The sequence below is a fragment of the Oratosquilla oratoria genome, chromosome 2 (assembly GCF_046742065.1).
Source record: "Oratosquilla oratoria isolate Oo_2021 chromosome 2, ASM4674206v1, whole genome shotgun sequence".
NCBI lineage: Eukaryota > Metazoa > Arthropoda > Malacostraca > Stomatopoda > Squillidae > Oratosquilla > Oratosquilla oratoria.
This window is the reverse complement of record NC_134778.1, coordinates 61,284,794-61,308,844: the sequence shown is the minus strand read 5'-3', so window position 1 is coordinate 61,308,844 and position 24,051 is coordinate 61,284,794. Positions and strand designations below refer to the sequence as shown.

The 24,051-nt window shown below is 38.2% G+C and overlaps 1 protein-coding gene across 11 annotated transcripts in view; it reads left to right on the top strand.

Moving 5' to 3' along the window:
• The first annotated feature begins 4,998 nt into the window (after positions 1–4,998).
• The window catches only part of LOC143039390 (E3 ubiquitin-protein ligase Siah1-like), a 37,558-nt gene continuing 18,505 nt past the window's right edge, over positions 4,999–24,051 (top strand). For 2 of the 11 annotated variants that reach the window (XM_076209354.1, XM_076209363.1), the window contains exons 1-5: positions 5,203–5,227; positions 5,447–5,501; positions 19,459–19,712; positions 20,994–21,233; positions 22,103–22,295. In XM_076209354.1, coding sequence (XP_076065469.1) covers positions 5,218–5,227; positions 5,447–5,501; positions 19,459–19,712; positions 20,994–21,233; positions 22,103–22,295 — 752 coding nt within the window. In that variant the 5' untranslated portion in view covers positions 5,203–5,217. Of the gene's footprint in view, positions 5,145–5,202; positions 5,228–5,446; positions 5,502–13,952; positions 14,071–19,458; positions 19,713–20,993; positions 21,234–22,102; positions 22,296–24,051 lie in introns of those variants that run through there. The other 9 variants (XM_076209417.1, XM_076209407.1, XM_076209426.1 and 6 more) reach the window with 9 other exon arrangements.

The following is a 24,051-nucleotide window of genomic DNA, read 5'->3' as shown; positions in this document are numbered from 1 at the left end:
CAATAAGTAGAACCCATCTCAAGAACTCAGGATATATATATACATATATATATATATATATATATATATATATATATATATATATATATATATATATATATATATAAGTCTAAATAAAACTATTATTCTAAAAAACGCCGTGGAAGTAGGGGACAGGTGGTATTACGGTGACACTTTGTCCTAAATATATTGTTGAAAAAGCGCTTGGGTAAGTCGGGGTCAGGTGGTATTCTTCTTCTTCTTCTTCTTCTTCTTCTTCTTCTTCTTCTTCTTCTTCTTCTTCGCGTTCTTCTTCGCGTTCTTCTTCTTCTTCTTCTTCTTCTTCTTCTTCTTCGCGTTCCTCTTCTTCTTCTTCTTCTTCCTCGCGTTCTTCTTCGCGTTTTTCTTCGCGTTCTTCTTTGCAATCTTTTTCGCGTTCTTCTTCGCGTTCTTCTTCCTCGCGTTCTTCTTTGCGTTCTTCTTCGCATTCTACTTCGTGTTCTTCTTCGCGTTCTTCTTCGTGCTGGGGATCCCGTGTTGGGGTTCCGCCCCGAGGCCGAAGGGAAAAACGAGGGATTAGAGCGCGGAAAGCTGCGGCCGTAGGTCGCTTTTTGCGCAGCCAAGCCCCCGCCTTGTATATACATATATATATATTTATATATATATATATATATATATATATATATATATGTATGTATGTATGTATGTATGTACAACAGTGAATGGGTCCCAGTGATTAGAGATACATTTTAACAACCACAATGCACTTTAATTCTAAGCCATCAAAGGCCAGCATGCTGAAATTGAAATGTGGTACTGCCCAGGACTCGAACCCGGCATCCCCATGACAAGTTCGGCAGTGACTTACCAACTAGGCTATCAAGAGAGATACTGATAGCCACAAAGGTCTAGAGAAAAAAAATAGTGGAGGCAGCTTACACTACTTCCCACCCCTGCGTCAACCATAGGGAAGGGTTTATGAAATTAGCAGGAGCAACAGGCACTCTAATTATCAAGGAGGTAAAAAGGACGATTGAGAACGGAGGGAGAAGCGGCACGGTCGGAGTCACATGAGAAGGGTTGAGAACGGATGAGAGTATGGAGGGAGAGGAACACGGGAAGGATGAGTTATATAAGCTGTTCATTTTCTGAGACTATGCCCTGGTAAGGACGAAACGTCAGTGAATAAAACTCCAACTGTTCTCTGTGTTTAGCTCACCGCCCTTCCACTCATATATATATATATATATATATATATATATATATATATATATATATTTATATATATATACATATATATATACATATACACACACACACATATATATATATATATGATGAAGGTGGAAAAAGAAGTCACGGGTCTAGTTCCGAGTTCCTGAGTTTATTCCTGACCGGTTTCGCTCTATGCTTCTTCAGAGGAGTGTACCAGCATATATATACATATATATATATATATATATGTGTGTGTGTGTGTGTGTGTGTGTGTGTGTGTGTGTGTGTGTGTGTGTGTGTGTGTGTGTGTGTGTGTGTGTGTGTGTGTGTTCGATTGAAGATCAGAGCTAATTCTATATCCAGTATCTTAATGATTTTCTCAGTTTTCCGAATAGTTTGTATCTTGGAGGGAGGTCAAACACAAGGCTTCCGAGATCCATGGTGTTATTATAACGAAAGACATTACACAATTTTAAAGTACAAGCTCTCGGTTGAATCATACAGCCATCTTCAGGTAAGTAAAAATAAATGTACAGGGCAGTGTTTAAATATGATTAAATGAAGGTACTTGGAGAGGTAGGTCGTTACTAGGCGTCAGGTACTGAATGGGGGTGAGGGCTTCGTATCAGTGGGATGTAGCTGGACATTAGATCCTATCTGGTAACCTTAATTTCATAGTTACGTTTCACTGTGTGCGTGTTCTTTTTTAACCAATCTTACCATATCGTTATATTTCGATCTGCTCGTAAAGTGTGTCTCTCCGCCTTTTTTATTATCATTATTCTTGCGTAAAGCCCTCTTTTCTTTCCGATCTCATATTTCAGTCTGTCCATCATCCATGTGGGATTATTAGTGATGTGATGATGTGATATGGTATGACGTCACACACTCCCACCCCCTATCGGGAGGCTAGGACGGTGCCCCTCACAGAGGGCTTCGTAGGGAGTCTTAGTATTCTTCCGTATTGACTTGAGGGGAATGAATTTATTTTGTGCATTTAGAATCAAAGCTGTTAGGTTACTGTACATTTCATCCAAATCGCTGACCGGGCTATTGACCTCGCGCTTATAAGTGACCTGACCCAAAGTGCGCATATTACACTATGTGACCCGACAACTGACCGCGCTAATGACGTCCGGACTGACCGTGTATCTCACTCCGTCACAGCCCCCGGGGTCGGTCTCGTGACTGAATGTCTTAATTACTTTCTCATATCATCAAAAGTGGCTCTCCTAAAGTCCGGTACTAGAACGTTATTCGTACTATCTAATTCTTCCCAAATAATATTAGATCTTATCTCTTGATTATCGCTAGTGCCTAGAATATCTCCCAATTTTACATTTCTCGTTAAGTGTTCATTAGTTCATTACATGTATTCAAGTAAGTCCAGTATTCTCTCCCCTCGTAGGATCTGCAACCAAACGAGAAAGTTACATGAAACCGTGAAGTAAAGAAGTGACAAAACTCCAACAGTAAGAGCTAAGATCGTGATCTTAAATAGCTTGTGCTCTCTCAATCAAAGAAAGACTGGACCCAAGGTCTAAATATACAGGTCAGACCGTTTACATTCTTCTGCGCAGCTTCTGACGTCATTTGGCTGAGTCCATTTTCTCTTTGTGATACACTGAAGAAAACTGTGAAACGCCAAGGAAGACAGGAACTATAATATTTTATATATTATATATATATATATATATATATATATATATATTATATATCATATATATTATATATTCATATATATAGACAGGAACTATAATATTTTATATATATTTATATATATATTTTATATAATATTTGTCAGAATATAACTAATTCGTGGAGCGGTGCGAGCGAAGGCGACGTCATTTTCGAACGACGGACCAGCTTCAACTGACAGCTATAGGACCCGCTAACCCCACTTTGAACAGCCAGGTGACGTTCACGGGCCCGCTGCGCCAACTCCCTCGAAATTCGGTCGGAAGTGGTTAGACCTTATATTCTTAGATCTTGACTGGACCGAGCATCCTATTGTTTACCGTCTGCAAAAAGTGAAGCCCGCGGATTTTGATCGCCGTTATTTTGTTGAGACCATTCGTGCGTGTGGTAATACTGTAGGTTATGGGTAAGAATAGGACTTAATGTCGTGCTTTTGGTTGCATCAAGCGTAAGAATCGCAGATTACAGCAGGAGATGAAGAGTCAAAGTTAAAAAGACAATTTCCACGTACTTTTCACTCGTAGGTAGGCTATTGTAGCATGTTTAGTGACTAAGGCATCAAATGCCTTTGTACGTAATTTGTCTAGCTAATGTAAGAAATTACATTATTTAGACTATTTTTATACAAAAAAGAGCTGGAAAGATAGACTGAACGTTAAACTACATTTTTAACATCTACTGAAATTGACCCAAGTTCTAATACCACGATATTTGCCCTCCCTGGAAAACAATTTGTTTTCTCTAAATCTATAAACTAATCTTACGTGCACGCTATGCATAACAGACAGCTTCGATATACATTACGTTCAAATATGTTACATCTTGACTGTAATTTAGGCTTGCATACCTGTCAAATTTTGCGAGTGATATCCCACCTTAATGCACAGTGATCTGAGCGGCCCTTTTTTTTTTTTTTTTTTTTTTTTTTTGTGCCAAAATGCTTCGATGTAAACAATGTCTTGCGGTCTCAAAACTGGCCCCAAAGTGGCCAACACCAAATTTCAGTGGTTTCACTTTTGAAACAACAGATGCTCGATCCAGTCTTTCTTTGAGATTAATGTGCTCCCTGTTGACTCAGAGATGCGTCTCGACATCCCCAGTACCAAGTACTGTAGCTACGGAGAATTATTGGATATTGTTGACATAACTTTGTATCAATATAGCGAGAGAATCAACCAAGGTCTATTACTATAACAAATCACGAATGTCAGCTCCGATTGTCTGGACCTGTGACATTTCCCTGGTGTTTATCCCATTTACATGGTGACCTCCATAAGATACAACCTCCTTTGCTGTACAAGACCAAAGGGACGCCAGCAGAACTCATGTTTGGAACAAGCTAACCGATCCTGGCGCTTGACGTCTGAAATGGAAAGGGTGACTGCACGGGAGCTTACCAGGAGAGACCGCGGGGATTAGTGACGGCGTATGATTTAAGTCACGTTCCCCTCGGCATATGTTTCCCATTCATAATGGTAATCCAGTTGTGACTTAATGTGCAGTGGGAGAGAGAAAGAGTCGGTAGCGTGGAGGGGTGAATGACCTTGACTGGCTATAACCCTTTTGCATCAGTGTCACGGAGATGAATAATATCGCCTGGTAACGTTCAGGATAAAAGAAAACGTATCATATAATGTGGGAGAGTATATTGTAGCGAATTCCAGGGAGACAAAATATTCTATATGCTACGTTATACTTTTTTAATTTTCGATAGATATAAAAAATAGATATGAACTGCATCACCGACTGTTCCAACTCCGTTCAGAATGAGAATGCAAAAGAAACACAAAAATTGCACGTACTACGACAACTTCTTCGAGCTAAAACAAAGAACATTTCAGATATATGGCAATTGGTATATAAAGATATATATATTAAAATGTAACAATAAAGATTTTGAATTTTAGATGATACATAAGAACGTGAAAATAAACAACCAAATATTATAGATGACATTTATGAATAAAAGATTAAGTCTAACCGTAAAAGGGTACTTTGGTCATTGATGAAAGACAGTAAATAGATAAGAATATTGAATATGTTAGATTCAAAATGAGCGCTGATAGGAATCTATTCCCATGATCAATGTAGTAAACAAAAGACGTGTTATGGCCGAACAGTCTAGGTGGGTGACTCATACATACTTGGCCGACTTCATCATCGTTTTGCGTCTTTGCACTCAAGCTTTGCTCACATACACCGCCATTGAGTTGGATACAAGTTTTCAGAAATTAGCAACGTAATTAGTGTGTGTAAATATGGTTAATGTTGTGTTTTAAGCCTCTGCTTCAACTTCTTAGAACGGCTTGGTCTGACTCGCTAGCAATGAAAGCATGTTTGTATACGAACTAAAGGTTCAATATTCACATTATCTTGTTTTGTGTCCAACTATGAGGAACATTTTCTGTCAGATGAAAGTGAACTTATGAGTTTGGGGAGTGGAGTTTGCATAGTTAATGGATGTGTGTATGTGTGGTGTTCCTTGTTTGGTCACCAGTGCTGTCGGACGTAAACAAGACAATAAACCTAAGCACTTTGGTATTCTTTTTTTCAGCGGATAACAGCATTTATTATGATTACGTCTCACATAGCAACTACACAATGAAAAGGTAATGTGTTGAGCAAGTTAATGTATAAGCATAATTGTAAGAAATATGTATTCAAACTATATTAAGTCGATACTTTAGTAGATTATATCATAGTAATTGGATACTTGGATGTTATGTAATGACTAAATATAGTTTGATACTAGTAAGTTATTAAAGAAACCATAGAAAGTCATGGTGCTTTCATAGTATAGTTGTCAGTGAAGGCATAAGTCTAAGATTGTTTCAGATGCCATACTCTTCATTTGATAGATAATTTTTTTTTTTTTTTTTTTCTATTTCACATTCATGTGAAGTGCAATGATAATATATTAATGGACAATGGAATACTAAGTAAACATTATGTGTCATGTAGGGGGATTTGTGCATATTTACTCTACTGATATGCCCCCATACACAGAATGGTGCTCTGGTACTCCTCAATGTTGTAAAAAAATTAATCAATATTTGAATATTGTACAGAGTGCAAAAATCTTGTGTATACACCCAGCTAAGATGCCCCTCCTAATCTTTCACAGTTCTTGTTTGCATTGACTATATGAAGTGTTTCAAAATTACCAAGTGACTATCAAAACATATTAATTGATTTGACCCAATTTTGACACTAGAAATTGTTAGTAAAATTAGTTGTGTTTTCCCACACACCCTGTACCAGTCAGTGCTTTGATCACATGTGGGGTAGGGGCATATTAGTAAAGTTCATAATTTGCGCATATAATGCCTTACAACAATCATGAAATTTCATGTTAATCAAACTTAAAACTTTCATTTATTCCTAACTTGGCCTTGTACTGTCTAAGCTAATGCTGTTGGGAAATCATGATTATGAGAATCTTGGCTTGATAAACATTAACTGAATGTCCTTGGAACATGGTAATAATGATAAAATAAAATAAAAAATCTTGGTGAAAATGTAACATAAAACAGGTCGCAAGGCGTGAGAATATTTTTTTTCTTTAACCTTCATTCCCTGCAACAAAGAAGTTTACATTTTTCACTAGAGATAAAAAAAAGACAATTCTTATTGTACTATCCATGACTAAATAAAGAACATTTGGAACTGCCAAGTATCATGGTCTCTTGCAGTCTCCTTCATTCTTAAGTTATGTTCTTGTTTCATTTGAAAAGTGGAATGGTGCTCAGAGGGTTTCAGAATAAGAATAAGGCAAGGAGGCCACATTTGCCAGAATGAAAAAAAAATGCTGAGAATATATTTTGGTAAAACCTTTATATTGGTCTTGCTGCTCAAATTATTATTATTATTTTCGAATGTCATACTTAAACATGTAAACATTTATTTATTTATTTAATTTATTTTTTATTATTATTATTATTATTATTATTTTTCCCCTTTAAAGCATTGCAAATTACTTGTAGTTGAGATCACTCATTTCGTTCATGTTTGCCCACCCAAAACCCCAATTTCATGACATGGTTCCTCAGACTGGATAGGAGAGGGAAGATAGAAAATTAATTATTTCTGATATAAACTAATATTAGATTAGTTCAAATTGGTAAGAATAATGGAAATGTTTTTCACCCTACCCTAACATAAACAAAACTGATGAAGGTTAAGTCTGCTCAAGTCAGGAAAGGTAATGTGAAAGTCACATAAAAAAAAAACTGTTTTGAATAGGCAAGAATGGTAATCAAACAAAAATATTCGAGTCAGGCACCATCCATTTTAGTACCATTAATAGTTAAAGTAATAAAAGTGAAATGTCAGATATTGAACAACAAGGTTAAGGAATCTATTATTCCAACCTTCACAGATGTTGGTACAGGTAGTGTGTACATTCAATGAACCGAGTCTAAAAAACTAATTCACTAATCATTTTATATTGTGAAAATTTACCCTTCCCCAATAACACCACCTGTTAAATTCAATATGTTTTGATAGATGCAAAGGAGAAAATGAGTGAGGCCCGTAATAAATATTTTCTCTCGGTATTTATAAAAGGTTAGATATGGTACCTGATTGCAACCTAACCTTCAGTGGGGAAGAGATGGACTAACCAGCATCAGCATTAGCAATGAAAATGTGGTCAAATAGATACACCGAAAGCTAACTAGTCTTTTATCCTTTAACACTAATGTCTAAAGGTGATGACAGTGATAGTTACAATGTTATATACCTCGACTATAATAAAGCCTTCAAAAAGGTGCCCCATCAAAGACTACTAAAATCAATGCCCATGGCATAGGAAAAGTATTTGAATGGATTAGTGATAGAAAACATTGGGTTATCAGTAATAGTGTAAAATCAAATGGAGTTCCCTAGGGCTCAGTTTTGGGTCTGTTATTGTTCATTGTATATATAAATGACATAGACAGTGGGATTGGTTGTATTATTAGCTTGCTGATGACAGTGAAATAGGATGCCATATTAGGTTAGGATAATATCTGGGGATCATGCAGGAAGATCTTAATAAATTGTTTGCATAGTCAGAAAAATTGCAGACTTCAGTATCTCAAAATCCAATGTGTTAAACATAGGATTGCACAACCCAGCTAACGGGTTTGGCTTAGATGATGCCATATTAAAGAAAATATAATGTGAAAAATACTTAGGAGTATTAGTGAGTCTAGATCTTAAATCCAGGAAGCAATTCATTTGTGTTAGGAATAAGGCTAACAGGGGATTAGGATTTATTGCAAGGGCAATTGCAAACAAAAGTACATAGGTAATCATTAAACTCTATCTGGTGATAGACCCAGCCTTGACCATGCAGTAGAATTTTGGTCACCTCCAATATAATGGATATTGATTGGCCAAAGTCAGTACGGAGGAGAATAACCAAAATTATATAAGGGCTTAGACACCATAACTTACACTCTATGGAAAGATAGAGTGCAGAGTGATCTATTAGCAGTATTCAAATGGTTCAAGGGTTTTAAGAAAGGTGATCCATTGGAAAAGGAGCCTAAAATTCTAGGTCTCATAGGACCTTCAGCCTGCATGTCAAAGATACGACAGTGAAAATCAACAAGAAAATAAGTAATAAAATCAGTCACAAACGTGGACTTAGGACAGGTTATAAAAACATGAAAATGAAGGAGACTGCAAGAGACCATAAGGCCTACACAGCAGTTCCATGTCCATTAACATCTGTCATCCCCATCCATAAATTTATCTAACACTCTCTTAGATTAACCAATAGTTTCTGCATTTACTACATGGTTACTAAGTTTATTCCATTCATGAACCGCTCTATTGATAAACCAGTTCTTGCCTGTTTCCTTCTTAAATCTAAAATTGTCCAATTTAAATCCATTACTTAGATCTACCCTGTAGTCTTAATATGATGACTTTGTCTATATTACTCTAAAGTCCTTGACCCATTTGAATACTTCTATTAGATCACCCCTGCACTCTACGTCTTTCCAGAATATGTCTATGTTAGGTAAATTTCTGAGGCTATGTATCATTTTGGTCATTCATATCTGTCCTGATTCTTGTGAATTAATATTCATTCGATAGGATGGGGACCAAAATTGTATGGCATGTTCAAGGATGTGTCTAACTATTGCCAAATAGTTTGATAACTACATCTGCACTTTTGTTTGTAACCATCCTAGCAATAAATCGTAATGCCCTTTTAGCTCTATTCCTAGTGCTAATGCACTGCTTCTTGGATTTAAGGTCAGGACTCGCTAGCACTCTCAAGTCTTTCTCACATTCTGTTTTCCCTAAAAAGGTATTATCTAAGCTATACTTCTTTTCTGGGTTGTGTAACCCTATGCATAACATACTGTACTTTGAGATATTGGGGTTCATTTGCCATTTCACCGACCATGCAAACAAATTATGATCTTCCTGCTGTATCCTGGGATCTTCCCATGACCTAATATGGTGTCCTATTTTTTGTGCTATATGCAAATTTACTAACATCATTAAGAATCTCATTGTCCAAGTCATACGTATATAATGAATAATAAGGGACCCTAAACTGTGCCCTTGGGAAACGTTAATCACTGTCTTCAAATGATTCATAAGAATTACCTTTGACTATGCTTCCACAGCATGGTTCTCAAGTATCAGCAAAGCATAGAAAATTTACAACTTAGAATAAAGTATTTAGAGTAATAACACGATGCATCAAAACCATCCCTATAGGACACCTTAAAATCCTTCTTAGAGAATACTGTATAAAAATGATGAATACACAGCTCTACATTACAATCCTCAACACCACTCACCCATCTCGCTATATCACAAAGTTCTGCCAGCTGAAAAAAGTGCACCTTACTACTCAAACGTAAAAATCAGCCTACCACCAATAACACACAATACATCCACATCACTAAAGAAGTTCTTCAAAACAGGCCATGTGACTCAATACTTCACCAACAGTCGAGACACACCATTCTCACAGAAGCAAGAATTACATCAATACAACTTTATTCAGGTCACTATCCAGCACTAAAACAATACCAATACAGAATGGGTCTGGCCACAGAAACAAACTGCCCCAGATAGCAACTATCACATGAAGAGACACCAAACACCCAATATTAAGCTGCCCCACCCTCGCCATACCAAAACAACACAAAATTTCTTTCGTGGGTGACATATGGGTCAATCTGGTGGCTGCTGCATGTTACCTGGGAGTTGTGGGTTTCCTGCAAGAAAGTTCTAGGGTAATGGAATGAGTGATGGAATTACAGTTTTGAGGCCACATATGCTCTGATGGGTAGAATGAATGGGAGTGATTTACTTTAGTTGTTTGGAGAAGATGGCTTGATGGCACTCTTGGGATGGGAAGTATACTGATGTCGTGAAATTGAAATACTCCATTAGATCTATGGTTTCTTCTAGATAGCTAGGTCTTTCTTTGGGCAGTAGGTTTGTAGATGCTTGAGTGAGTCCAGAGTGGTGGGAGTGAATTGGTTTTTGGATATGGAGCATGGGATTTAAGTGGGTAGGTGGTTGTAAGGGAAGTTATTTTCATTCAATTAGGGAAATGGTGTAGGGCTAAGTTATGGGTTCTAGTAGCATGAAAGACAAGGGTGTAGAGAGTTCCTGTATTATGTTTTTGGTTTATCTTGGTGTCATTCAGGTGGAACTATTGGGGAAGGGAAAAGGGTGGGATGGAGGAGTTCATCTGACAGATTAGTACATGACTTCACACTTGGTCATCTAGGATTTTACATATCTTCAGGTTACTCAGAAGCAGTCTCAAACAGAGGATTAATCTTTCTAAGTTGTACATTTTGTAGTGTGAAGATGATGCAAGGGATCTTGGTTGCAGTTTGCTCATTTGACAGAGTTTGAGGATGGGGTACCATGTGCAGGGGTTAAGTAATCACAAAAAATACAGTTATCATATTGGATAAAGTTTCTCAGTTCCTTTATGTTATGCTCATTAATTGAAAGTCTGTATGCCTCACCAAGATTTTCCTAAATATTTACATACATATACCAAAGGTTTTTTCTCCCTTACAAGGAAGGTAGCCAAAAAAACAAAGGTATAAAATCCACTCCCACCCATTCCATCCCCACATACTCCACTCCCATCTACCCCCCTTCCCTCCCTCTTATCTTGGCTCCTCCTGGATGACAGGTCATCCATGCATCTTGTCCGCTGGCCTGGGTCAGAAGCAGTGTTGCAAGATACAGCAAAGCCGCTTCATTAAATCGGCGACCCCCCCCCCTCCGTCCTCTCACGTAGAAATGGAGAAGATGGGGAGAAATTCCTTTGGGCTGTGTGAGTTTATTTTTCACACATACTCCCTCACCCCCATCATCCACCCACTCCCCCTCATGCATCACAGCATCATCCATACACAACCATTCTCCATTCACCCCTATCTTTTGTCTTTGTTCACTCCTTCTACCTCTGCCTTCCACATCTCTTTTACTAATCTTTCTTCATTCTTTCTATGTGTCCTAGATATTTACATTTCCCAAAAGTGACAGTGAAACCATATTTTCAACTTACTTCTTTGGCTTTTTTTTTCCATTTTGTTTATATTTCTAAAACTTCTGTCCATGTCACTTCACCTTGAAACAGCAAACATGAGAAACAAAACTATGCATTTTTTACTTCACAGCTGCAAAAACAACTTTTCCTTTATTACCATTCAGAATTAAAACCATATACTGTATATACTTCTTGATGCTTATTCCTGGCTGAGATATGTGAATATCAGGTGTAAACTTTGAAAACTTCAGCTGTTTAAGTTTACTTACAATCATTGAACTTGTTTCTTGGGGATGCAAGGAGGTCATGGTTAAATTATTTAAATTTTTTGTGAAATTAAAGAAAAAATATGAGTAGCTGGAAGCATGGTAATCATCTAATTCTACACTTTATCAGATTCAAGAATATGGTACAACCACTCCTCGTTTAACGACGACAATTGGGACCAGCGCGCCGTCGTTAACCGAATTGGTCGTTATGCGAAAGTGTATACATATACGTACATGTACTGTATGTACAATGTCCAGCAATACATGTATCTTTATTTTCGTGTATTTTCCCTCTTTTATACAGTACATTAAAGCTACAGTGGTTAGGTTCCTAGAATTACCGAATATGACCAAATCCGTGTATGCTGACATTCCATATTGAATACCGGGGTATTTTTTTAGTTTCGACCATGGGCGCAATATAGCAATAGAAAATTAATTATTAATTTTGTAAATTAAAATGTATCAATGTAATATGCAATTTTGTGGGCGGAAATGAAAGTAAAAAATACCATGCTACAAGAAAATATGCTAATGAACGAAGTCGGTAGCATAGGATTGGGACGCCATCTTGTCGTCTGCCAACGTCTCTCACGACGACGACAGCGAGGACGAGCCGGATGACATTTAATTTGCAGGTAATGATTTATCAAACACAGGTCAGGTTAGTTTAGTTTTGGTTAGACAAATTAATTTATCATCCTTTCATTTCTTCGACATCGGCATCTATCATAACAAACATGGTGTACCATTCGTCCGACATGACTTCGTTACTTACGAAATTTGTTTTAGCACCTTTTTTTTTTATTTCCGCTCACAAAATTGCATATTTGATACATTATAATTTACAAAATTAATAATTTTCTATTGCTATATTGCGCCCATGGTTGAAACTAAAAATTTACCACTACCAGCATATACTGTACCCCAGGTAGTTTTTGCAGCTTGCAGGATGGTAATGTAGACCTAAGCTTCAGAACACTTTACCTCACAGCTAATATCCACCGTACAAGTTCAATTATAACATCATACAAATTTGCCTCAGCCAACTTAATTATCGTACACGACGTCATAACTTCGGGAGATTTACGTTAAACGAAACGTCGTAACTCCGTGTCGTCACTAACCGAGTAGGTCGTTAAACGAGGAGTACCTGTATATGGTTTTTAATCACAACACATACCGAGTCAAAAAGAAGTACTACCTTACACTTATACAACTGGGTTGGCACTGTTGGCTACTAACATTAAGCTTCAGATTATATAATGTACAAATATAAAGGAAGAATTAAATAAAAAACATTCGTTATATTGAATGTTATTGATAATATAGAGTGAAAATAGGGGGTGCTGGAGTTCCATAGTGCCCAAGCACCACAATGGCTGTAGATGTTGGCAAGTGAATGAAGCTTTGAAGCTTCTCACCCAGCCATTATAACTATAACTTGTCATTCAATGGCTCATCAGTAATTGAGTACAGTGAATAATTGTTTTGTTTGTTTTAACAAGTATTTTTTAAATGTGTGTAAATCATACATCTTGGCTCTATGTTTAGTGATGTTTGTGTGACTAGAAATATACCATAGGAATTTAACTTCAGACAGTTTATGCTGCTACAGAAAAAAAAAATAAACCTGTACACAAAATGTAACACCTGTAACTGCTACAAGTATAACTGAATAGGAGCAGGATAATATGGGAAGACATGTTGAGGCACTTGTATCAGTGTCACTGTTCATGACTACTAATGACCATAGAAATGAATATTTTATTTGATGACCTAAGAACAGGATTGTAGTATTAAAACATTAGTAGCTGTTCATGGGTGCATTGAACAATTTAGGAATTGCTTCAAAATGTGTAGCATAGTACGGGTGCGTCTGCAAGTACTGACGAGGGGTTGTAGCTGTTTATCCAGCTACTATCACCATGGCTTGTCTCTCTGGTTAACCATTTATCAAATAGAATGAATAGCTGTCATGTTTCTTTATATAAATTTCTTAAATGCATGTATAATATGAATTTTGGCACTTTACTTAGAAGTTTGATGTTTTTGTAACTGGAATAATTGTAGGTACTTAACTTTTGATTATATCATTGGCCCTGTGGGAGAATTGGTTTCGTTCAATGTCATTTCACTTAAAGTTGCACTTTCCCTAAGAACCAATCCACAACATTAAATGTGGACTTGTTGTATATCATATTAATTAAATGTGAAAACATCTTTTAGGCTATGAAATAAACTTGAAATTTGAAATTAAGGTGATGTGGGAGATTGATGCCAGCAGTGATGTCTGCAAGTGCTAACAAAGAAGCTGCAACTGCTTATCCGGCCACTACCACTATGACCGTTGCCATGCACTGGTTCGTCATTTTTTAAGTACAGTGAATAATTATCTTGTTTGTTTTTATTCATATTTCTTAGAAGTATGTATAACATACATTTTATATTACTATTTAGAAGCTAGATGTTTTTGTGACCAGAAATACACTATAGGGGCCTAACTATCAGTTACCGTAAATTGCGGCATACAAGTCGACCTGGCATACAAGTCGACCTCAAGATTTTTAGCTCAAAATTCCGACTTAGGCCTATACCTACCATATAGGTCGACTCCAAACATATGGTGGGCTACCAGTGGCCCAAAACTTACCTAGGTCTACCGGTAAATGAACTAAAGCTATAATAATATGATACATTTTTGTATTGTGTTGTATAGCAAACACCAGCAGTTACCGCATATTGTATCGGTATAACTTATGAACATAAAATTCGTCAAGTCAACATTACCCCCTATAAAATGTTACCGTAATACCATAGATAGAAGATCATTCCAAGTAGTTTTTAGATAGTACTGCTGCGTATTGCACTCTTATTTTATTGTAAAACACAGTATGACTGTACCGCACAGCCGCCATTTGCATTAGTAGTGTAAACAATCTGTGATGTCATGCTACCAACCTGTCCGATGATGGTTGAGGTTTTGCTTTTGCAACGGGTCTTCATATTTTTGTAGACATCTACACAGTCTCCAGATATTACCCAGACATCAGACTGACAACACGTACTCAGGGTGGAGCTTCTCCATTGTTCAGCTCGTACTTTAGCTGAAATTATTTTAACCCCATGGTTCCACTGGCAAAAAGAATGAAATATGACGCTAGCTTCAAGCTCAGAGTTGTTGAATGTGCGATCTCTTCAAACAACAGTGCAGCAGCAAGGAAGTACGGAGTGAATGAAAAGCTGGTGCGTGACTGGAAGAAAAGTGAAGCTTCTCTGAAGAAGATGCCTAAGAAGAAATGTGCTGCAAGAGCAGGTATCTGTCACTGGCCTGATTTGGAAAACGACTTAGAAGTCTGGGTCAATGAAAACCGTGAAAATTGGTATACAGTTACCAGAAATGGCATATGAACTCAAGCACTAAAGTGGGCCAAAGCACACCCAGATGAAAGAAAAATTTTTACAGCAACTGTAAACTGGTGTTCCCGGTTTATGAAGAGAAAAAATTTGGTGTTGAGGGAAAATACTAATATTGCACAAAAGCTCCCTGCAGACCTCGAAGAAAGAATTACAAATTTCCACAAATACGTCATTGGACTGAGGAAGGGATATGACTACCCACAGTGTCAGATTGGTAACATGGATGAAACCCTTTGTTTTTTTATATATGCTTAGCAACAAAACTGTTGACACCAAAGGCAAAAAGACGATTTTGGTAAAAAGTACAGGTCATGAAAAGACCAAGTTCACAATTGTGCTTGCCTCGCAGACGGAACGAAATTAAAACCATAAAAAATTAAAACCACGTACAAGAAAACGGTTGGATGGATGAAGGCGGGGTCCATTTATGGATCGACAAGGTATGGAATAGGCGTCCAGGTGGTTTACGAAATGAAAGGAGCTTGTTAGTGTGGGACATGTTTCGTTCTCACTTAACAGAAAACGTCAAGAATCACCTGCAGCGAAGCAATACTGCAACTGCCGTGATTCCAGGTGGATTAACATCTCTGCTTCAGCCTCTCGATGTTTATCTAAATAAACCCTTTAAAGACAATATTCGTTCAGAGTGGAATAAATGGATGATGGAGGGAGAAAAGTCATTTACGAAGGGTGGCAATATGCGTGTACCTCTTGTTTACAACTCGTTGGTAAAGGTTTGCATTTTAGCCCCGCCCTATAAGTCAACCCCTAGATTTGGAAAGATTTTTTAAGGCTTAAAAACTCGACTTATACGCCGCAAATTACGGTATGTCATTGGGCCCGTGGAAAATGGTTTTGTTTAACATCATCTTACATAAAGTTGCACTTTCTAAGAATCAATCCACAACATTAAGTGTGGACCTTCTGTGTATTAGTTTGATGTGAAAACTTCTTTTAGTTTATGAAGGAAACTTGAAATTAGGGTGGTAAAGGTCATGCCAGCAGTGGTCATCATTTTATGGCTCATGTGCATCACCATTGGCTATTGTTACTCATGAAAATTTAAGTCATGTTCACAAGTCTGCCATTTTGTGTACATGGTGTTTTTCACAATACAAGTTTCTTAGTACAGCATGTATTGTCATAACAAATGTAATACTTTTCTAAATATTCCCTGCTGAAAGAGGGAGCAAGTCTTGTATGTCTTAACACTTTGGCATGCCTGGTGAGCACATCCCCATACATCCCAAGGTTGGCCGGGCATTGCCTAATACCAAGTTGTCATACAAAAATATTTATACTCTTCTGATTTCTGACCTTATTAAGTTATGTCATTTAGTTTGGTAAAATTATAAAGATGTATACTTATCAGATCAAATAGAATAACAGCATTACCAATACTATAAGAGAAATACATGAAAACAATTTTGGGTTTTAGAGTAATATTTATAATTTTCATTCCTGACATTATTTTTAGTGGGGGCGAATGTTAGAAATAATGGGAAGATATTGGTACATTTTTTGAAATAAATCCTATGATGATCAAATGATAAATGAATTTATAGCGAATTTTTTATGTTGACGTAAATGTTTAACATAAATGACATGAAAATATTATTTTCTTTCCTGATTTCTGATTTTTTTTTTTTTTTTTAAGTTATGCTGTTCAGTTTGGTATAAATTTTTCACAATAGAATTCTCTATAAAGATGTATGCATATCTGGCCAAATAGAATAACATGATTACCAATACAATAAAAGAAGTACAAAGTTAATTGGAAAAATGTTGGGTTTTTGAGTAATGTTTATGATTATCATTCATTCCCGACATTATTTTTAGTGGGTGAGGGGATTATTAGAAATGATGGTAAGGCATTAGCATATATTTTTAAACAAATCCTGTACCTATGGGAGATTTTTGGTTGACAATAATACCGTCATCAGTGTGCCAAAGTGTTAAATATTGCAATTTTTTGTGGGATACCTTATCAAAAGCTTTCACCAGATCCAGGTATACACATTCCACCCATCTTTCGGTCTATCATAATTTTCTCAAATATTTAAGCTATCATGCTGGTTAAGGACAGTGGTCTAAAGATTAACTGTTCATCATTGTTTCTTCCTTAATAAATTTGGACCACATTGGTCCTTCCAACCTCTAGATAGGATTTTATCAAGCTCGGATTTTGTCCACCAATTGTTTTCTTCATTCTTTAGTTAATTGAGAGTTAGGCTTCAGGACTTTCCTCACACCAAGTGCTACCAATATTCATTGTACTTTTTGCATTTCACTTGTGTACTATTCAACATTGTTTCTAGGTATTCCATCTTCAAGTTGCTTTTCATAAAAGAAACACTGGAAATTTGTCCACTATTTCAACTTCTTGAATCTTCATAAGTTAGTCCATTTACAGTAATTTTGACATGAGAATTCCATCCTTTTGTCACAATTTACGGTGCCATTAACAAACCTGTATTATTATTATTATTTTTTTATTTATTTATTTTTTTTTTTTTTTTTCATCACCCTTGCAATTATTAGTTTCACTTTTTTAAAGTTTCTTCCTGATTTTATTAATTTCTGTTTTTTGTTTAATCATCCTTTGATCAATTGGTTCTTTCATTGTCGTGAGTTGTCTGTTAAACCAATATTTTTTATATTTTTTTTTTCCTCATATTCTAGGCACATATTAATTTCTCACTCCCTGATTTGATCATTCAGAAGGATTTTCCATTTATTCCATTTCTGAATTGTCTAATCAGATTCATCAAAGGTTTTTCTTAGTAATATAAAATTTGCCATCTTAAAGCTATATCTTTGTCAGTATAACTCCAATCATGTTTCTACTCCCGTGTGCCATATGGAATTCTAGGACTCTGTAATCACTTTAATAGAACATGTTCAAAGATTGTGACATGCTCTTTTGTTTATCTAATATAGCGGGTGTGTCATCTCCCCTCTTATCATTTCTTTGACTTGGTGTCAATATGTTTTTTATATTTAAGTGTATTATTCCATTATTCATCACTTCTGATTGCTTCCCCATCTTTCCAATTCATAAATATTAATTGTTGCCTCAAGTTTCTATAAGTGGAAAACCCACAGCTCCACATTGGCAAGCAATAGTCCTTAGTCCACATTGGCAGGCAGTGGTCCAGAGCCCCGCCTACAGATCTCTCTGGGAACTTTAGACTCTTGTCTGTGTTGTATTGGTGTAGGACTGTAACTATGTCACCAGCTGAAAGTGGCAGGAGGCGAGCAGTTGCTGGATGATAGCTCTCCATGTGTGAAACAGTGTCATATAGTTGAAGTTGATAGAGATATTGGGCCCAGTCCAGGGACTGAGTGTCAGCCCTTCAGGGCTACATCTCTTAATGGAAGTGAGGAAGTTCACAAGTTTTGAAAATAGGCAGGTTTGCTGCCATTTTACACCACCTGCAGGCATTGTACTCACCATTGGCTCCCCTTCCCAGTTCACTTCCCCACAGTTGAAGTCATCCGCCAGGATTTCATTGTCACTTCTTTCAGTGAATTATTCTATAATTCTTACCTGGATTGAGGTTGTGAAAGATATCCTAAAGACCCACAGCATCTCGCCCATCCAAGCCGTCCATCTTGCTAGAATCAGAAAATTCTCTCCCCTCGACGCCCAAGACGGTACAAGAGGACGGGTAAAGTAAAGTCTTACCAGATGATAGTCTATATCTAAGAGCATCTCTTGATACTTATTCCATACTCTTGGCTTTAGGAGGACAAACTCTGCTTCAGTGTCTTTTATCACTTCTCAGTTGTGATATCCTTGTTAGTATGACCAAGGATGGTATCTGCAAGTGGTGGTCATATGAGATGGATGTCAGAGATAATCATCTCCTTGCTACCTGTCTTCAGAACCTGTCAAGATCCTCACCTCTATGCAGAGGTCCCTGAGGAGCTCACCCTTGATTTTGAGACCATACTCAGGACCTCAGTTGGCCATTTCTTCCATCCTTTAGCACTTGGAGAGCTGATGCAACATGGACAGCCGTCCAATGTAGGTTCACAGATATCTATAGGAAGGCATGGTGACCACTGCCAGCCACTATGGGGGCATACATTTTTGTTTAATGATCATTACTCCCTGTAATTTTCACTGTGTATTCTGATGACAAATTTTCCATTATCAACACTCCTGGCTACTTGCGTCTTTAAATTTTATAATTGTTTCCTTTCCCATTTTATAAAATGTGATGCCCGTTTATGTATGTAAGATAACTCGGCATCGTGTGAACTTGAAATAATACAAGTAACACCTGGCAGCCTCTTTGTTCTAAATTCCTTCCATGTTAATCTTTCTTATCTTTGCTACAGATGTGGTGAAAATATACTGGGAAGCATGAGTGGTTTCTCCAGCAAGGGGGGCCGCAGCACAGGCGGCCAGCCTCCCCCCATTGCAGCAGCAGGAGGGTCAGCCACAGGCAACACAGATCTAGCGAGTTTGTTTGAATGCCCAGTGTGTTTCGACTATGTATTACCACCCATCCTGCAGTGTCAGAGTGGCCACCTGGTTTGTGCCAACTGTCGACCAAAGCTCACGTGCTGCCCCACCTGTAGAGGGCCTTTAGGTAAGAATGTTAACTGTTTATGAGGTTAATTGTATTAATAAGATTACAGTTTCAACTATATTTTATAGTGGCCAAGGCATGTACCCATCCCACACCCATTTTTTTTCCCCAAAAAAACAAAATTCTTAGCTTCTTGGGGGTGAAAGGCCTCTCCTATCCTCAACCCATTACCAAGGGTCAGAAGCAATGCAAAAAGACACAGCATATCTAGAAAACGGATGTGCTGTGCCTTGCTGCATTGCTTTTGACTCAGGCAGGTTTGTGAAGAGGGACAGTCCTTTATCCTCAATGAGGTAAAATATTTTCAAAGAGAAACAAATGGGTGGAAAGGTGATAGCATGCCTTGGTTGGCTGTCTCCCATGTGAAGGAGAAGAAACCATTAGTGATAAAGATATATAGAAAACTATAGTGCTCATATACATAGAATGCATTGTGGGAAACGGAACACAATAAATGATGATGATGACGAGGGGGAGGAGGAGGCAGAGGAGGAGTTGGATTGAAGTGAGAGAGCGAAATGAGTGAGTTTCTGCGTCTTCTCTGGAGACCAGGTACAATCCTCATGGGTTTGCGTCTCCAGGTGGAAGGGTTAAGATTTGCCTGAATTGTAAAGATATCTAGATCTCTGGGTCATTCTATGGTTCTGTTTCTTTTGTGATCACACTGCATGTAGGCCTACTTCTTTGAGGCTCTTCCAGAGGGAATGAAGGGGGTTGATACTACATAGAAGAAACAGAGCAGTTTGTATTATGCTGCCTTTAACGTGCTAACTCCAGAGACCTCCTTAAAATCTCATTACTAACTGAATTATAGGCTGGACCAGAGATCATGCTTAGTTTTCTGGTGGTTGTGGATCATCTGCAAAAAAAAAATGTGGAGCAGCATGGAAGCACTGAGAGATAGCCATACTTAATAAATTTCTAGCATTTCTAAGAACATGGGTAGCTGCTAGATATAAGAAATGAATGAGTAAAATAAAATTTACTATTAGTTTTGTTGAGGGAAGGAAGAAGGTGGAGGGGAGTGAAGTATGTAGGGGATGGGATGGGTGGGAGTGGTTTCTATGCCTTTTTCTTTTGGCTACCTCCTGTGTAAGGGGGGAAAAGCCTTTGGTATATTTACCTAGTTAGCTAGTTTTATTATACAGGAAGAGGAGCTATGCCTGTGGTGACCCATTTTTGTATTTCGCAACATTATATTTGTTCTTAAATCCTCGTATGTATGTATAGTTTTGTTGAACCTGTCCAAGACAAATACTAAATTTTGTAACATACAAACAGGCAACATCCGCAACTTGGCCATGGAAAAGGTAGCCTCTACAGTGTTGTTTCCCTGCAAGTATTCATCTTCAGGATGTTCAGCAACACTCCTTCACACAGACAAGACAGAGCATGAAGACACCTGTGAATTCAGGCCATACATGTGCCCATGTCCAGGTGCCTCGTGTAAATGGCAAGGTTCTCTGGAGCAGGTCATGCCACACCTCATGAGTGTTCATAAAAGTATTACTACACTGCAAGGTAGGTGGGCAATAGTAACAATAACTCTATCCATCAGTCTGTCCGTACGTGGGCCACAAGGATAATAACTCTCTTAATTATCAAACCCTATCTAATGCTAATCACTATCTCCATCTCTATCTCTCTTACTTTAGTTCTCTTTCCATCTGTATCTATGTTTATCTCTATATCCATCTCTTGTGTCTCTTATCTCTTTATAAATATCCATCTTTGTGTCTGCCCCCCCCTCTCTCTCTCCTCTCAGTCTCTCTCTCTCTCTCTCTCTCTCGAGAGAGAGAGAGAGAGAGAGTGAATAACATTGGTAAGAGTATTGATCTGTGGCACCATTGCATAGTGTAGAGGTTGTCTTGGGTTACTCAGCACTGTTTCCTTGCTAAGAAGTTAGTTCACCAATTCATGTTATGGTTATGAATATCTATGATCTTTGTCTAATACCTTTATCTCATTATTTTTGTGTATTCTTTAGGTTTTTACTTTTTCTTTTGTTTAGGATGGCTACCTGGTATATAGTTGGGGCTATTTTTGTTGTAGCCTTTTTTAATGTATCTTGGTGGCTTTTTGGTAGGTAGAGGTTTGCAGTTGTTGAGTTAGGGTGGAAGAATGTGGAAGGTGATCCGATTGTTTGCTGATGGCACTGCTTACTGATTACAAAGAGGTATCGAAGCAGTTGCTGGCTGATTTTGGAAGGGTATATAAGAAAAGAATTTTATGAATTGATGTAAAGGAATGATAATGGTGGAGGGTTGAATATGAACGACAAAGGGTTTAAGGAAATTAGATCTTAAATATTTGGGGTCCCATGGTGGCATTGGTATGTGTGAGAGTTTGAGTTGTGTGAAACAGTTAATGGAATTTTTTATTTCCTTCAGGTGAGGACATTGTATTCTTGGCAACGGACATCAACCTTCCCGGTGCCGTTGACTGGGTGATGATGCAGAGTTGTTTCGGGCATCACTTCATGTTAGTGCTAGAAAAGCAGGAGAAGTACGACAATCACCAGCAGTTTTTTGCCATAGTACAACTTATCGGATCAAGAAAACAGGCAGAAAATTTTGCATATCGGTAAGTAGCTAAGGATGCAGGAAGATAAACAAGTATCTGGTGTTTACTTCTATTATTAAAAGACCCAAACCTTAGGGCTCTGGTTGGAAAACTCCTCCCAGACCATCTTATGCCATTTTATTATATTTTAATTATTTTTTTATTTTTTTGTTTTTAGGATATATGCCCCGTGGGGCTACAGGGAGAAGGATGCCTAGTCCCACTCCCCGTCCCTTTCTTCTCGCCTCTTACGATCCAAGTGGGATACTTGGTGGCAGTATTCTTTTCCCCCACCACAGGGAATTCCCCCATCACAGAAAGAGAATACTCAGAGAAATGGTACAGGACAGCAACAAGGGGTTGGGGGACAGCATAACGGAGGGACAGTCGTAGTATCAAAGTGTCATCATTTCTCTATAACAGAGTTTTCTTCTATCATAGACAATATGATGTGTGGCTCTGATCCGTAGGGGCGCCCCATATAGACCCTAAAGTATCGACTGCATGCTACTTTGCCACAATAACAAGCAGCCAATACCCCAGACGGGGGTAATGAGGAATAGACATTTAGGAATGGATGCGAAGAGGAGACTGTTTGAAGGAGTGATTGTGCCAACAGCACTGTATGGGGCAGAAACGTGGAACATAAGAGAAGAAGAGAGAAGGAGTTTGAATGTGTTTGAGATGAGGTGTCTGAGAAGTATGATGGGGGTTACTAGGCTGGATAGAGTGAGAAATGAGGAGGTGAGGAGGAGAACAGGGGTGAAAAAGGAGCTGGGAGATAGGGTTGATGAAAGAATATTAGGATGGTTTGGACACATGGAAAGAATGAGTGAAGAAAGACTAGTAAAAGAGGTATGGAAGGCAGATGTGGAGGGAGTGAACATGAGGGGACGTCCTAGGATGAGGTGGATGGATGGGGTGAAGGGGGCTTTGGGGAAGAGGGGAATGTCTGTTGAGGAAGGAAGGGAGAGGACGGAAGACAGAGGTGAGTGGAGAATGGTTGTATATGGATGATGTTGTGATTGCATGAGGAGGAATGGGCGGGGGGGTGGGGTAGTATGTGTGAGTAAATTTTGACACAGCCCGAAGGGATTTCTCCCCGTCCTCTCCTTATATGCAAGGGGGGACGGAGAGGGGGGGTCGCCGATTAAATGAAGCGGCCTTGCTGTGGATGTGCTGTGTCTTGCGACACTGCTTCTGACCCAGGGCGGTGAGCAAGGTGCAGGGATGACCCGTCATCCAGGAGGTGCTTCAGATGAGAGGGAGGGTGGGAGGGGTGTGGAGTGTATTTAGGGATGAAATGGGTGGGAGTGTTTTTATGCCTCCCTTTTTGGCTACCTCCCTTGAAAGGGGGAAAAAGCCTTGGTATATGTATATATGTGTATTTATTTATTTTTCCTTTTTTTTAAGGTGTCTGTGAAACATAGTGTGAAGGGTGTATGGTGTGTAGTATTCTGGCATAGAATTGTGTTTGTGTGATTTTTATATGGTGTCTTGTGGCACTGCCTTTGACCCAAGGCAGTGGACAAGATGCAGGGATGACCCTTCATCCAGGGGGTGCCAAGATGGGAGGGAGGGTAGAGGGTGGAGGGGAGGGGAGTGTATTTAGGGATGGAATGGGTTGGAATGGTTTTTGTGCCTTTTTCTTTTTGGCTACCTCCCTTGTAAGGGGGAAAAAGCCTTTGGTATATGTATGTATTTTTGTAAGGTGTCTGTGAAACATAGTGTGAAGGTGTATGGTATTTAGCATTCTGGCATAGAATTGTGTTCGTGT